Genomic DNA, 12,975 nt, shown 5'->3' with positions numbered 1-12,975 from the left:
TCTGCCCACCTCTGGACTTAATATTGTTTCCATGTGGGTAGGAAGTCTTTTTGGCTGGCAGATGCCTGGTTTCTGTAAATCTGTACCCTGTCCTAAGTCTGTTGAAAGTCTACTCACTGAGAGAGATGTGCCCTGTGCTCCCCAGGAGATATAACTATGAAATACTGGTCTCAGTCACCACTTCCTTTCACTCCCCTGTCTTTTCTAAAGCAGATTCTGCTAAAAAGGGTTTAATATCAAAGGAGACCCCTGGGATATGTAGATGGAGATATCTGATTGCAGAGGGGCTGTGCCTCTTTTCTGCCATGACTAATGTAATGATACATGTGTAACACACTCCTTGGGAAGACCTAGAATGGTCAGAGACCCCAATGCTTTTTTATGAAGTAAGATATCCCTATACTTCCTAACAGGAATATTAGATAAGTAGGCCTGTTGTCTGCAGTTTCTAACACAGTGACTTTAACTCTGCCTTTTTTTCTTTCATTCGAGAGAGCACATTGAAAACAAATGAATGAAAGTGATATTATAGAGATAATTATTGTAATTTACATATTTAAAAATTCTTTGTACAGTTGAAACTTTGTATTTAGTGACCAATTACTAGTGGCAGGTCCTAAACTGATTGCAGCACGCCAGCATAGAAGACACTTGGTTTAGAACCACTACCTTCAATGCTAGTTCATCTGCTTGGCCCCTCCTTAGTCCAGGAAGAATGACCCAGTCCATCAGAGACAACGGGATTCCTTTGATGTTCTTATCATCAACAAATATGATTCCCTGAGTTTATTAAGAGTGATTTGGTAGAAATTGCACTCGCACGTTATATATCTCACATCGTTAGGTATCTGTATCTGGCCACATTTACACATGCACACACTCCCCATTCAGACTTAAGTCCTCATCTCCCATCCCTGAGATCTGTCATCTTGTGAAGTCACACATGTGTTGGCTTGATAGGGACCACATTTATGCTATGACTTTTTTAGAGGAAGAAAAAAGTAGAAGAATTAATGGGTTAAAAAGAAAGTATTAATGCATAGGGGATGAAGGCAAGAAGACACCAGGGGGAGTAGCAATGAACAAGGATTTTCCTTGTCAGAAGAAGTGTTTCTCACACATAGTAGTTATTTTATTTGCTGACCCATTGAATTAGGGATCTAGACAGATCCAAATCTCTAAAATAAAGGCAGGGGGAGAATTCAGATCCTCTGAGAGACATACTAATGATGGCATCTTATTATTTTTTTCTTTTTAAAAGGATGAAGAAATAGATTGAGAGAGATTTGTCCTAGATCGTAAGAGTTGAGATTAAAATTCAGATTTTTACTCTGTCTAATGTTCTTTTCAGTACACTGAGCAAATTCTCATGTTTCAACTAATGGGAGAGCTATTTGAGCACTGGGGATTCTTCACCTAAGAATAAAAGGCTAAAGTGAAAGGCAACAAAAATTTATTGACATCCAATTAGGAAGCACTGTTTCAGGCACAAACCCAAATAGTGTTCCAATTAGGAGGTGAAGGCAAAGAGTATTTATGAGAAAGGGAAGGGGAACAATTACTTGAATGGAAGGAAGGGCTTTTTATGGGTATTAATAAGAAAGGAATTTCAATAGGTGCAGCTAAGCTAATATAGGTGATACTAATTCTAAAGATTGCCTTTAATTTTCTGTCCTAGTTGCAAGGTCTGCTTTCCTGTTGTCTTTGCAAACTTATTTGGAATACACTGCTGCTTTAGGCTCAGTCCAAAGGTTATTTTGCCCTGTTTTTACATTCCAGAGGTTTGAGGAATAAGATGTACAAGGCAGTTCCTCTGGGATGACAGCTCCCATTCCATTTTAAGTGGCTCCTACAGTCTGGTAAGGGAATCAGACACAACATACCACAAACAACTATACTAACAGTGTGGCAATAAAGGTCAGGCAGAGTGGTTGCGTGGCAGGGAGGGCAGAAAGGTGTCATATATGCTTATCTTCAAAGGATCTGCCAAGTGAACGGGTTGCCAGGCCAGTATAGTAGCATGAAAGTGCTTATTTTAATTCAGGGCAGTGAGTTGTTCAGTGAGTCCTTAAGCTTCTAGGAATTTTGCAGGAGCTGAGGTTGGAGAAAAATGCAAGAGCAGGTTTTAGAGGCCTCGTGAATTCAGTCACTCACTTTTGCATTTATCATGTATGATAAATGTGTTTGGCACTAGACATTGGGGATATAAAGATAACTCAGTTATGGTTGGTCAGTCCTTGACCTTGAGTAAATCACAGATGGTTGTTTCATCCCTGCCACCTTGTAGAGACTTATAAAAAGCATCAATGAAGGGAGAGAATGCTGAGGCTAGAAAAAAATTTGTGACATCAGACTGTGAGAGGGGTGGAGGATCTAAGCCCTTCTAGGCTCACTCCTGAATTTCTTCCACCTGGACCCAGACTCTCACTGGTCCCTGACCATCCAACCCTTTCCACTCCCATATCTTTTCCTTTATAGCCAAACTCCTAGAAGTAGTTTTCTGCCCTCAGAATCATCTCTTACTTGTTTCTCAGCAGGATCAGCAATGATGTCCTTGTAGCTAATTACAGTGGACTTTTTGGTTTTCATTTGACATGACCTATTAGTATCTGATGGTTGTCCACTTCCTTTTTATTGTTATACTCTTGGTTTCAGTAATTCCAATTCTCTTAAATTTTTCTCCTATCTCTCTTGATGTTTCTTGCTAGTCTCTTTTATAGTTTTCTCTCTGGCTAGCACTTGAAAGTTGATGTTCCTCAGGGTTTTGTTCTGGGCTCTCTTTTCACTCAGTGCATTCTTGCTGGGTTGTCTGATTTATTCCCACAGCTTCGGTTGCTTCCTGTCCTATACTGATGACTCATTTCTCTGCCTATCCTTACCATCTCCTGAGTTCCAGACCCAGCTAACCATCTATTTAATATTTCTGTTTATTTTTTTAAATTTTTTTATTATTTTTTTTATTTTTCTGAAGCTGGAAACGGGGAGAGATAGTCAGACAGACTCCCGCATGCGCCCGACCGGGATCCACCCGGCACACCCACCAGGGGCGACACTCTGCCCACCAAGGGGCGATGCTCTGCCCCTCCGGGGCGTTGCTTTGCCGCGACCAGAGCCATTCTAGCGTCTGGGGCAGAGGCCAAGGAGCCATCCCCAGCGCCCGGGCCATCTTTGCTCCAATGGAGCCTTGACTGCGGGAGGGGAAGAGAGAGACAGAAAGGAAGGAGGGGGTGGGGGGTGGAGAAGCAAATGGGCGCTTCTCCTATGTGCCCTGGCCGGGAATCGAACCCGGGTCCCCCGCACGCCAGGCCGACGCTCTACCGCTGAGCCAACCGGCCAGGGCAATATTTCTGTTTAAAATGGAGTTTATTGGCCCTGGCCGGTTGGCTCAGTGGTAGAGCATTGGCCTGGCGTGCAGGAGTCCCGGGTTCGATTCCCAGCCAGGCACACAGGAGAAGCGCCCATCTGCTTCTCCACCCCTCCCCCTCTCCTTCCTCTCTGTCTCTCTCTTCCCCTCCTGCAGCCAAGGCTCCATTGGAGCAAAGTTGGCCCGGGCACTGAGGATGGCTCCATGGCCTCTTTCTCAGGTGCTAGAATGGCCCCTGGTTGCAACAGAGCAACGCCCCAGATGGGCAGAGCATCGCCCCCTGGTGGGCATGCCGGGTGGATCTTGGTCTGGCGCATGTGGGAGTCTGTCTGACTGCCTCCCTGTTTCCAACTTCAGAAAATACAAAAAACAACAACAACACATAAAATGGAGTTTATTATTTTTCTCTCATAAGTTCTCTTTCTCAGTCTGGATCTGCCTGGGGTGGAGGCCTCTCCTTAACAGAAGGCTATCCTAGATCGGTAGTTTCAGAGGACATAAAAACTGAAAAGAAATAAGCCAGAGAGAAAATGAATCTCAGGAGACCAAATTCTATTTATTTTTAAAATTTTATTATGAAAAATAACACAAGTCTAGAAAAATCACATCAAGCATGTACAACAGCTTGGTTATTACATGGGAATACTCCAGTAATTGCATGTGTTTCAGGCGACAGAACTGGCAGCCACTCCAGAAGCCCACCACATGCCCCCTCAGTGATGACCTATGTCTGCCTCACCATCCCAGAAAAGAACACTTTTATAGTATTTTCCTTACAGTTGAAAAGTGTTTTGTTAGTTATGTGTCTGTCCCTAACACTATTGTATAGTCTTTCTTTTTATTGTGGATATATATAATTATAATGATTTTTTTTTATTGACAGAGACAGAGAGAGAAAGACAGAGAGAGGAACAGATAGGGATAGACAGACAGGAAGGGAGAGAGATGAGAAGCATCAACTCATAGTGCAATACCTTAGTTGTTCATTGATTGCTTTCTCATATGTGCCTTGACCAGGGGGCTCCAGCCGAGCCAGTGACCCCTTGCTCAAGCCAGCGACCTTGGGCTCAAGCCAGTGACCATGAGGTTATGTCTATGATTCCATGCTCAAGCCAACGACCTTGCACTCAAGCTGGTGACCTCACTGTTTCGAGCCTGAGTCCTCTGTGTCCCAGGTCAAAGCTCAATCCACTGCACCACCGCCTGGTCAGGCTTGTGGGTATAATCCATAGACCTCTCCCTCCAATTCTTTTTTATTTTTTTGTTCCTCTTGCCATTTATTTGACCAAGCAACCAGATGATTGTTCTGTCAAATTTTCCAGGCAGGATTTGCTGTTGCATCTGTGGGGGTCATTGTCAGGAGACCAAGTTCTGAGAGAGTCCCTGTCCCAGGCAAGCTGGAGGAGGTACTCCAGCCTTTGTTGTGGTGACCTACTTCTTGTCTTTAAATGTGTACCATCCTCATCACCCCTTCTTCATGGAGAAGGACAGGGTAGAGAGGAGCCTTAAGCTTTGTCAGGTAGAACTCAACAGGAAGGAGCTGCACTCAGGGCTGGATGCTGCATAGAGGTCCAGGAGCTTTAGTAACAGGAGGATAAATGAAAGAATAGATAGTAATACTCTTCATATGCTGTACACAGTGGGCTCTCATTCTCTGATCCTTGACTAACTGAACCACAGAAAATGTTAATCTCAGAGAAGCTTACTGAATTACCCAATGTAATATAGCTAATAAGGGTCATAACCATGATTGGAGGCTAAAGTTAATGAATTTTGGCCTGGCCAGGCGGTGCAGTGGATTGAGCATCGGACTGGATGCAGAGGACCCAGGTTTGAAACCCCAGCTTGAGTGCAGGCATATTTGGTTTGAGCAAGGCTCACCAGCTTAAGCCCAGAGTCACTGGCTCAAGCAAGGGGTCACTTGGTTTGCTGTAGCCCCCATGTCAAGGCACATAAGAGAAAGCAATCAATGAGAAACTAAGGAGACTAAGGAGCCGCAACGAAAAGTTGATGCCTGTCATCTCTCTCCCTTCCTGTCTGTCTGTCCCTATCTGTCCCTTTCTCTGTCTTAAAAAAAAAAAAAAGAATTGTGTATTAAATCAGATCCTAGAAACATCAGTTGTTAAACAAAACAGTGAGGAACAACTTTGTTGTCTGTTCATATATATAATTGCTACCATTTCTGCCCAGCTTCTAGCCACAGGAGGAGAAAAGAGTCTAAAAATATGTGTTAGTACCAATTTCTGTATTTGATATGGGCAATTAACAACTGAAAACAAAGCTGTTAATTGCCAGTCTTATCAGTGGGTGGTCTTCATGTAAGTTGTTTCGATGTGAAAAAACAGTGATGTCTCAGAAGCTGTTTGTTTCCTGCTTGGCCACATCACCATGGTTGGTCCAGTCCCAGAGAGTTCAGGGCACCGTCGGGCAGGAGAGATTACAGAGTGGGCTGTATCCTGCCCAGTGACTATCTTCCTATTGACCCATGTGGTAAGGTGCACACTTTCCCCTGGCATTCACCAGGGCCACCAAAAACTAAGTACCCCCCTTTCTTTTGGGCCTTTAAAGTATACTAACTCAGGTTTCTCAGGGACCATCTCTGGCAATCAGGTAGCCACTGGTTGTTGAAGGAACAGGACCTAGAAACTGGGTTGGCCTGGGGCCCTGTGACCTTGGGCAAATCACCCCCTCTCTGGGATTCAGCACATACTCTGTAAACTAAAAAGGTTGATGGAAATGAGCTGAGATTCCCTCTAGCCCTCTCATTCTGTGATCATCTCCTTCCAGAGATGTTTTCACAGTCTTTCGAGGTTACAAAGATGAAACTGATCTCATCCCTGCCCTTTATTAACCCATAGTTACAACGCCACTGCTTTCTTGATAGGCAGACTACTTAGTTTGCCCAGTTTCCTCATTTGAAAAATTGCGGCAACACCTACCTGAAAGATTATTATGAAGACAGACAAACATACAGCTACTGTTTAAACACAACATAGTACCTGACATTATTAGGCCCTAATTGAATGGTTGCTATTGATATATGTAAAGCCAGTAGCCACGGCCACCATCACAGCCACCTGGCCCATGCAGGTTCACATTGAATTCGGACAGACAATAATGAAACAATGAAGCCAAGAACTGGTGGGCCATTACCTTTAATTCTAGCTTGCACCCAGTGGGCAAGAAATATACACAGTGGGAAAATACTTCCCTTTCCATTCAGGGCTCTCAAAGCCACTGACTTATCCAAGTTTCCTAGAATCAAAGATTTCTAACTCATCAGCCTTATTCACCTCTGTTTCCCATTTCCTTCTCTCTGCTCTCCCTGCACAAACTGGCTTCTCCTTCAGCATTCCGCCATTTCTCCTCTCCTCCATGTGGCCTTTCTCTGCTCTCCTTTAGCATGGGCTCCTCTGTCCCATTTTATAGTATAGAAATCAAAACTTTTAATCCAATATACAAACAAGGAAGTCTCTGATACAAAGTTACTTATCTGAGGCATAATGGGATTCCTCATGAGAATGTACCACCCCAGGGTGGGGAAGGCTTAGTCTTAAAACTAAGCCTGCCTGACCAGGCGGTGGCGCAGTGGATAGAGCGTCCGACTGAGATGTGGCAGACTCAGGTTCGAGACCCCAAGGTCGCCAGCTTGAGTGCGGGCTCATCTGGCTTGAGCAAAAAAGCTCACGAGCTTGGACCCAAAGTCTCTGGCTAGAGCAAAGGGTTACTCCTTCTGCTGAAGGCCCGCGGTTAAGGCACATATGAGAAAGTAATCAATGAACAACTAAGGTGTCGCAACAAAAAACTGATGATTGATGCTTCTCATCTCTCTCCGTTCCTGTCTGTCTGTCCCTATCTACCCCTCTCTCTGACTCTGTCTGTAAAAACAAAAAACAAAAAAAACACTAAGCCTTAGGCTATAACGACCCTGCCTGCTTACAGCCTGTCCCCCACACCCAATGCAAACTATAAGCAAGCAAACATATACATCATATTTGCAAACTTATTTGACCCACATCATATGTAAAGCCAGAAGACACGGCCAGGGCCACTATCACAGCAGCCCAGTCCAGGCAGGTTCGCATTGGATTCGGACAGTTGGCAAAGAAACAGCGGAGCCAAAAACTGGTGGGCCATAGTCTTTAATTCTAGCTTGCACCCGGCGGGCAAGTAAAAATACACACTGGGCTCCAAAACCCAGTCACATTCAGTGCTTACAAAGCCACTGACTTATCCGAGTTTCCTAGAATCAAAGGTTTCTAGCTCACCAGACTTATTCACCTCTGTTCCCCATCTCCTTCCTTATCCCAAATACAAACTCTACACAAACTGGCATCTCACTCAGCACTCCACCATCTTGGCTGCTTCTCCTGGCCTCCTCCACATGGCCTTTCTCTGCTCTCCTCTGCTCTCTTTTCTAATGATAATCTCAGGAACCAAGAGAGCAAACTCTTGTTCCGTCCCCATTTTATAGTCTAGAAATCCAAACCCCTAATCCAATATACAAAACAGGGAAGTCTCTAATACAGTCACTTCTCCAAGGCATGATTGGATTGTACCACCCCACATCAAAATGGGTGGGAGAGGCTTAATCCCAAAACCAAGCCCCAGGCTACAATGATCCTGCCTGCCCCCAACACACATTAATATCACCTGGGCGACGGCATCTTTTTTTTTTTTTTTTTTTTCATTTTTCTGAAGCTGGAAACAGGGAGAGACAGTCAGACAGACTCCCGCATGCGCCCAACCGGGATCCACCCGGCACGCCCACCAGGGGCGACGCTCTGCCCACCAGGGGGCGATGCTCTGCCCATCCTGGGCGTCACCATGTTGCAACCAGAGCCACTCTAGCGCCTGAGGCAGAGGCCACAGAGCCATCCCCAGTGCCCGGGCCATCTTTGCTCCAATGGAGCCTTGGCTGCGGGAGGGGAAGAGAGAGACAGAGAGGAAGGCGCGGCGGAGGGGTGGAGAAGCAAATGGGCGCTTCTCCTGTGTGCCCTGGCCGGGAATCGAACCCGGGTCCTCCGTACGCTAGGCTGATGCTCTAACGACGGCATCTTTAACAAAGTGAGCATATGTAAAGCCAGAAGCCACGGCCAGGGCCACTATCAAAGCAGCCTTCTGGCCTATGCAGGTTTGCATTGGATTCGGACAGTCGGTAAAGAAACAAAGGAACCAAAAACTGGTGGGCCATAGTCTTTAATCCTAGCTTGCACCTGGTGGGCAAGTAAAAAATACACACTGGGCTCCAAAACCCAATCACATTCAGTGCTCACAAAGCCACTGACTTATCCGAGTTTCCTAGAATCAAAGGTTTCTAGCTCACCAGCCTTATTCTCCTCAGTTCCCCATTTCCTTCCTTATCCCAGATACAAACTCTGTACAAACTGGCATCTCACTCAGCACTCCACCATCTTGGCTGCTTCTCCTGGCCTCCTCCACGTGGCCTTTCTCTGCTCTCCTCTGCTCTCTCTTCTAATGATAATCTCAGGAACCAAGAGCCCAAGCTCCCGTTCTACTCCTATTTTATAGTGTAGATTCAAAACCCTTAATCCAATATACAAAATAGGGAAGTCTCTAATACAAAGTCACTTTCTGAGGCATGATTGGATTGTACCGCCCCACATCAAAAAGGGTGGGAAAGGCTTAATCCCAAAACCAAGCCCCAGGCTACAAGGATTCTCAACACACATTAATATCACCTGGGCGACGGCTTCCATCTTTAACAAAGTGAGCATAATACATTTTATCTGCCCAACAGCATAATACATTTTATCCGTCCAACATCATAGTTTTTTCTCTGGCAGTTGTGGAGGTTAGTGAAGAGCCAAGGCCAGATATCCCTGTGCCATCCAGTGATCAGCATATCTGGAGTTATCTGGTCAGGTGTCCTGTAACCATGTCTCTCTATGTGTCAGGAGCTATCCTCCCTGGAAGGGGTGTCTACGTATGACTTTGGATTCATAGCACCCAGCCCTAACTGGCTCAGCACATTAGCCTGTTCAAACGAATTGGCTTGTTTGAGCTAGTAGGTGCCAGGAGTTCTATTGGTGGGATAGCCTCTGTTGAAGCTTCTGACTGGCTTTGCCTTTAATGTATGCTCATTAAAATAACTGTGAAAACAAATAAAATGCAATGTCCTTTCCCATCTTTTGAACCCAAGGCCTTGACAGCTTGAAGCAGAAATAGCCAGATGCCAAGGCAGAGAAAGAGCCTGACCTAGTCCTCATTTCTCTCTCTCCCAAATCTGTCCTAACCCATCATGTGGCATCTCCATTTCCCTCTCCTCTTTTCTTTTAAAGCACACTCAGGTCTGCTGTCCTGAAATAATCTTTTCTTGACCTTAGTACTTCATTTGCATGAAAGAAGCTTCCTGGAGTGTAGAAAGAGCTTTGGGTTTGGAGTTAGTAGACCTGCATTCAAATCCTATCTGTGCCACATACTGGTTTATGTGACCTTTGGCACATTACTGTCCACATAAGAAACATCCAGACCTATAGAGAATTTTTATGAGTTTATTTGAGCCAAATTGATGATAATTGCTGGGAAGCAAACTCTCAATGGATTGAGAAAGTGCTCCAGAGAATGGCTGTCTTGCAGTTTATTTTATACATTAGAATGAAGAAGTAGGCATAAGGAAGGTTACATGAAGTCCATTGGTGGTAGACTAATGGATTAAAGGGGGTAGGAGAAAACAAATGCGAAAGGGGAGGGCGAGAATCTCTGGGATTGGATAAAAAGTAAAACAAAGAGAGACATACTTTTACATTAATGGGTATGGATTATAGTACATAGAGATATGTATGCCCTGAGGGGCCTGGAAAAGGAGATTACTCTGACATATCAAAGATTTGCTGTTTTAGCTTTAAAAAGACAATAGCCTGACCAGGCCGTGGTGCAGTGGATAGAGCGTTGGACTGGGATGTGGAAGGACCCAGGTTCGAGACCCCAAGGTCGACAGCTTGAGTGCAGGGCTCATTTGGCTTGAGCAAAAGCTCACCAGCTTGGACCCAAGGTCGCTGGCTCAAGCAAGAGGTTACTCGGTCTACTGTAGCCCCATGGTCAAGGCACATATGAGAAAGCAATCAATGAACAACTAAGAAGTCACAACGCGCAACAAAAAACTAATGATTGATGCTTCTCATCTCTCCGTTCCTGTCTGTCTGTCTCTGTCTATCCCTCTCTCTGACTCTCTGTCCCTGTAAAAAAAAAAAAAGACAATAAAGAGGCTTATTTCTAAGGTAAAGCTTGAAAGCTACAGGCCTATGATGTAACCATGACTCTTATGAGTTAGGAATTTTTATGTTCGAACCATCCCGTGTGTTTACTTTTGATTTCTCAGTTGATTGGACCTGCCATGCTGGCCTTCCTTGAGCTTGTCAGGTTTAATATGTGGCTCCTTTTTTATCCACATCATGTAATTTTTTTCTCTTTTAATTTAGAAAGAGAGAAAGGAAGGGAGAGAGATGAGAAGCATCAACTTGTAGTTGCATCACTTTAGTTGTTCATTGATTACTTCCCATATATCCCTTGACAGGGCAGGGATAGAGTGGGGGCGGGGAGGCTCAGTTGAACCAGTGACCTCTTGCTTAAGCCAATGACCTTTGGGCTCAAGCCAGCAACCATGGATCGTGTCTATGATTCCATATTCAAACTGGCGAGCCTGTGCTCAAGCCAGATGAGCCCTTGCTCAAGCCAGTGACCTCAGGGTTTTGAACTGGGGACCTCAGCATCCTAGGTTGATGCTATATCCACTGCACTACCATTGGTTAGGCCACATCATGTAATCTCTTTAAGCCTCTATTTCCTCTTGCTTAGAATGGACCTATAGAATGTCAGAATGGGCCCTGGCCAGACAGCTTGGTTGGTGAGAGCAGTAGTCTGCAAACTCATTAGTCAACAGAGCCAAATATCAACAGTACAACGATTGAAATTTCTTTTGAGAACCAAAATTTTTAAAAATTTATTTATTTACTTACTTTTTTTTTTTTTTTTTTTTTTTGTGGCAGAGACAGAGGGAGTCAGAGGGAGGGACAGATAAGGACAAACAGACAGGAAGGGAGAGAGATGAGAAGCATCAATTCTTTGTTGCGGTTCCTTAGTTGTTCATTGATTGATTTCTCATATGTGCCTTGACTGGGGGGGCTACAGCAGACCAAGTGACCCCTTGCTCGAGCCAGCGTCCTTGGGCTCAAGCAGATGAGCCTTGCTCAAACCCAATGAGCTCGCGTTCAAGCTGGCGACCTCGGAGTCTCGAACCTGGGTCCTCTGCATCCCAGTCCGACGCTCTATCTACTGCGCCACCGCCTGGTCAGGCGAGAGCCAAATTTTTTAAACTTAAACTATATAGGTAGGTCATTCCTTATTGAGGTAGAGCTTGCACATGGTATTTTGTGGTAGAGCCACATTCAATGGGCCAAAGAGCTGCATGTGGCTCGCGAGCCGCAGTTTGCCAACCAGGGGGTTAGAGCATTATTCTGAAGCACAGAGGTTGCCAGTTTAATTCCCTAGTCGATGTTCCTTTCTTCCTCCCTCTCTTTTTCTTTTTCTCCCTCTCTTCTTCTCTCACTAAAATCATTAAATAAAAATTAAAAAAAGAATGTCAGGCCCTGGCCGGTTGGCTCAGCGGTAGAGCGTCGGTCTGGCGTGCGGGGGACCCAGGTTCGATTCCCGGCCAGGGCACATAGGAGAAGCGCCCATCTGCTTCTCCACCCCCATCCCCTCCTTCCTCTCTGTCTCTCTCTTCCCCTCCCGCAGCCAAGGCTCCATTGGAGCAAAGATGGCCCGAGCGCTGGGGATGGCTCCTTGGCCTCTGCCCCAGGCGCTAGAGTGGCTCTGGTGGCGGCAGAGCAACGCCCCGGAGGGGCAGAGCATCGCCCCCTGGTGGGCAGAGCATCGCCCCTGGTGGGCGTGCCGGGTGAATCCCTGTCGGGCGCATGCGGGAGTCTGTCTGACTGTCTCTCCCCGTTTCCAGCTTCAGAAAATTCCAAAAAAAAAAAAAAAGAAAAAAAAAAAAGAATGTCATGATGGTACATAATAGGTGCTGAGTAAGTTCTTTCCCCAGGTTCTGTGGTACCATCATCCTGGGCCCTTCCCCAGCCCCTGTCTTCTCTACTATCTATGTGTCTCCAACCATGATACCCTTTGAGTTCTGGCTTTCTTCTCTCCTGCTAGGATCTCATCTATTCTAGCCCAGTGGACATAGCCCGCAAGGTACTGATTGTCCTGAAGACCTTTTTGAGGAGGAATGAGGATGTCCAAGTGGGTGGTCTCATCAGAGGTCACTTTCTGCTGATTCTACAGCAACTGCTGGTGGAACATGGGGCCTCCCCATCAGAAGGTCAGTCTGCTACTGCTGAAGGCACTTTTTTTTTTTTTTTGGCAGAGATAGAGTCAGAGAGAGGGACAGATAGGGACAGACATGCAGGAAGGAAGGGAGAAAGATGAGAAACATCAGTTCTTTGTTGCGACTCCTTAGTTGTTCATTGATTGATTTCTCATATGTGCCTTGACCATGGGGCTACAGCAGACCGAGTGACCCCTTGCTCGAGCCAGCGACCTTGGGCTCAAGCTGGTAAACCTTGCTCAACCAGATGTGCCTGCGCTCAAGC

General features: G+C 45.6%; 1 protein-coding gene across 1 annotated transcript in view; it reads left to right on the top strand.

Moving 5' to 3' along the window:
• The window catches only part of MEI1 (meiotic double-stranded break formation protein 1), a 92,054-nt gene that overhangs the window by 54,430 nt on the left and 24,649 nt on the right, over positions 1 to 12,975 (top strand). The window contains exon 21 of the mRNA XM_066253074.1: positions 12,539 to 12,704. Coding sequence (XP_066109171.1) covers positions 12,539 to 12,704 — 166 coding nt within the window. The remainder of the gene's footprint in view (positions 1 to 12,538; positions 12,705 to 12,975) is intronic.

The sequence above is a fragment of the Saccopteryx bilineata genome, chromosome 1 (assembly GCF_036850765.1).
Source record: "Saccopteryx bilineata isolate mSacBil1 chromosome 1, mSacBil1_pri_phased_curated, whole genome shotgun sequence".
In the NCBI taxonomy this organism is placed as follows: Eukaryota; Metazoa; Chordata; class Mammalia; order Chiroptera; family Emballonuridae; genus Saccopteryx; species Saccopteryx bilineata.
This window is presented reverse-complemented; position numbering and strand designations above follow the sequence as displayed.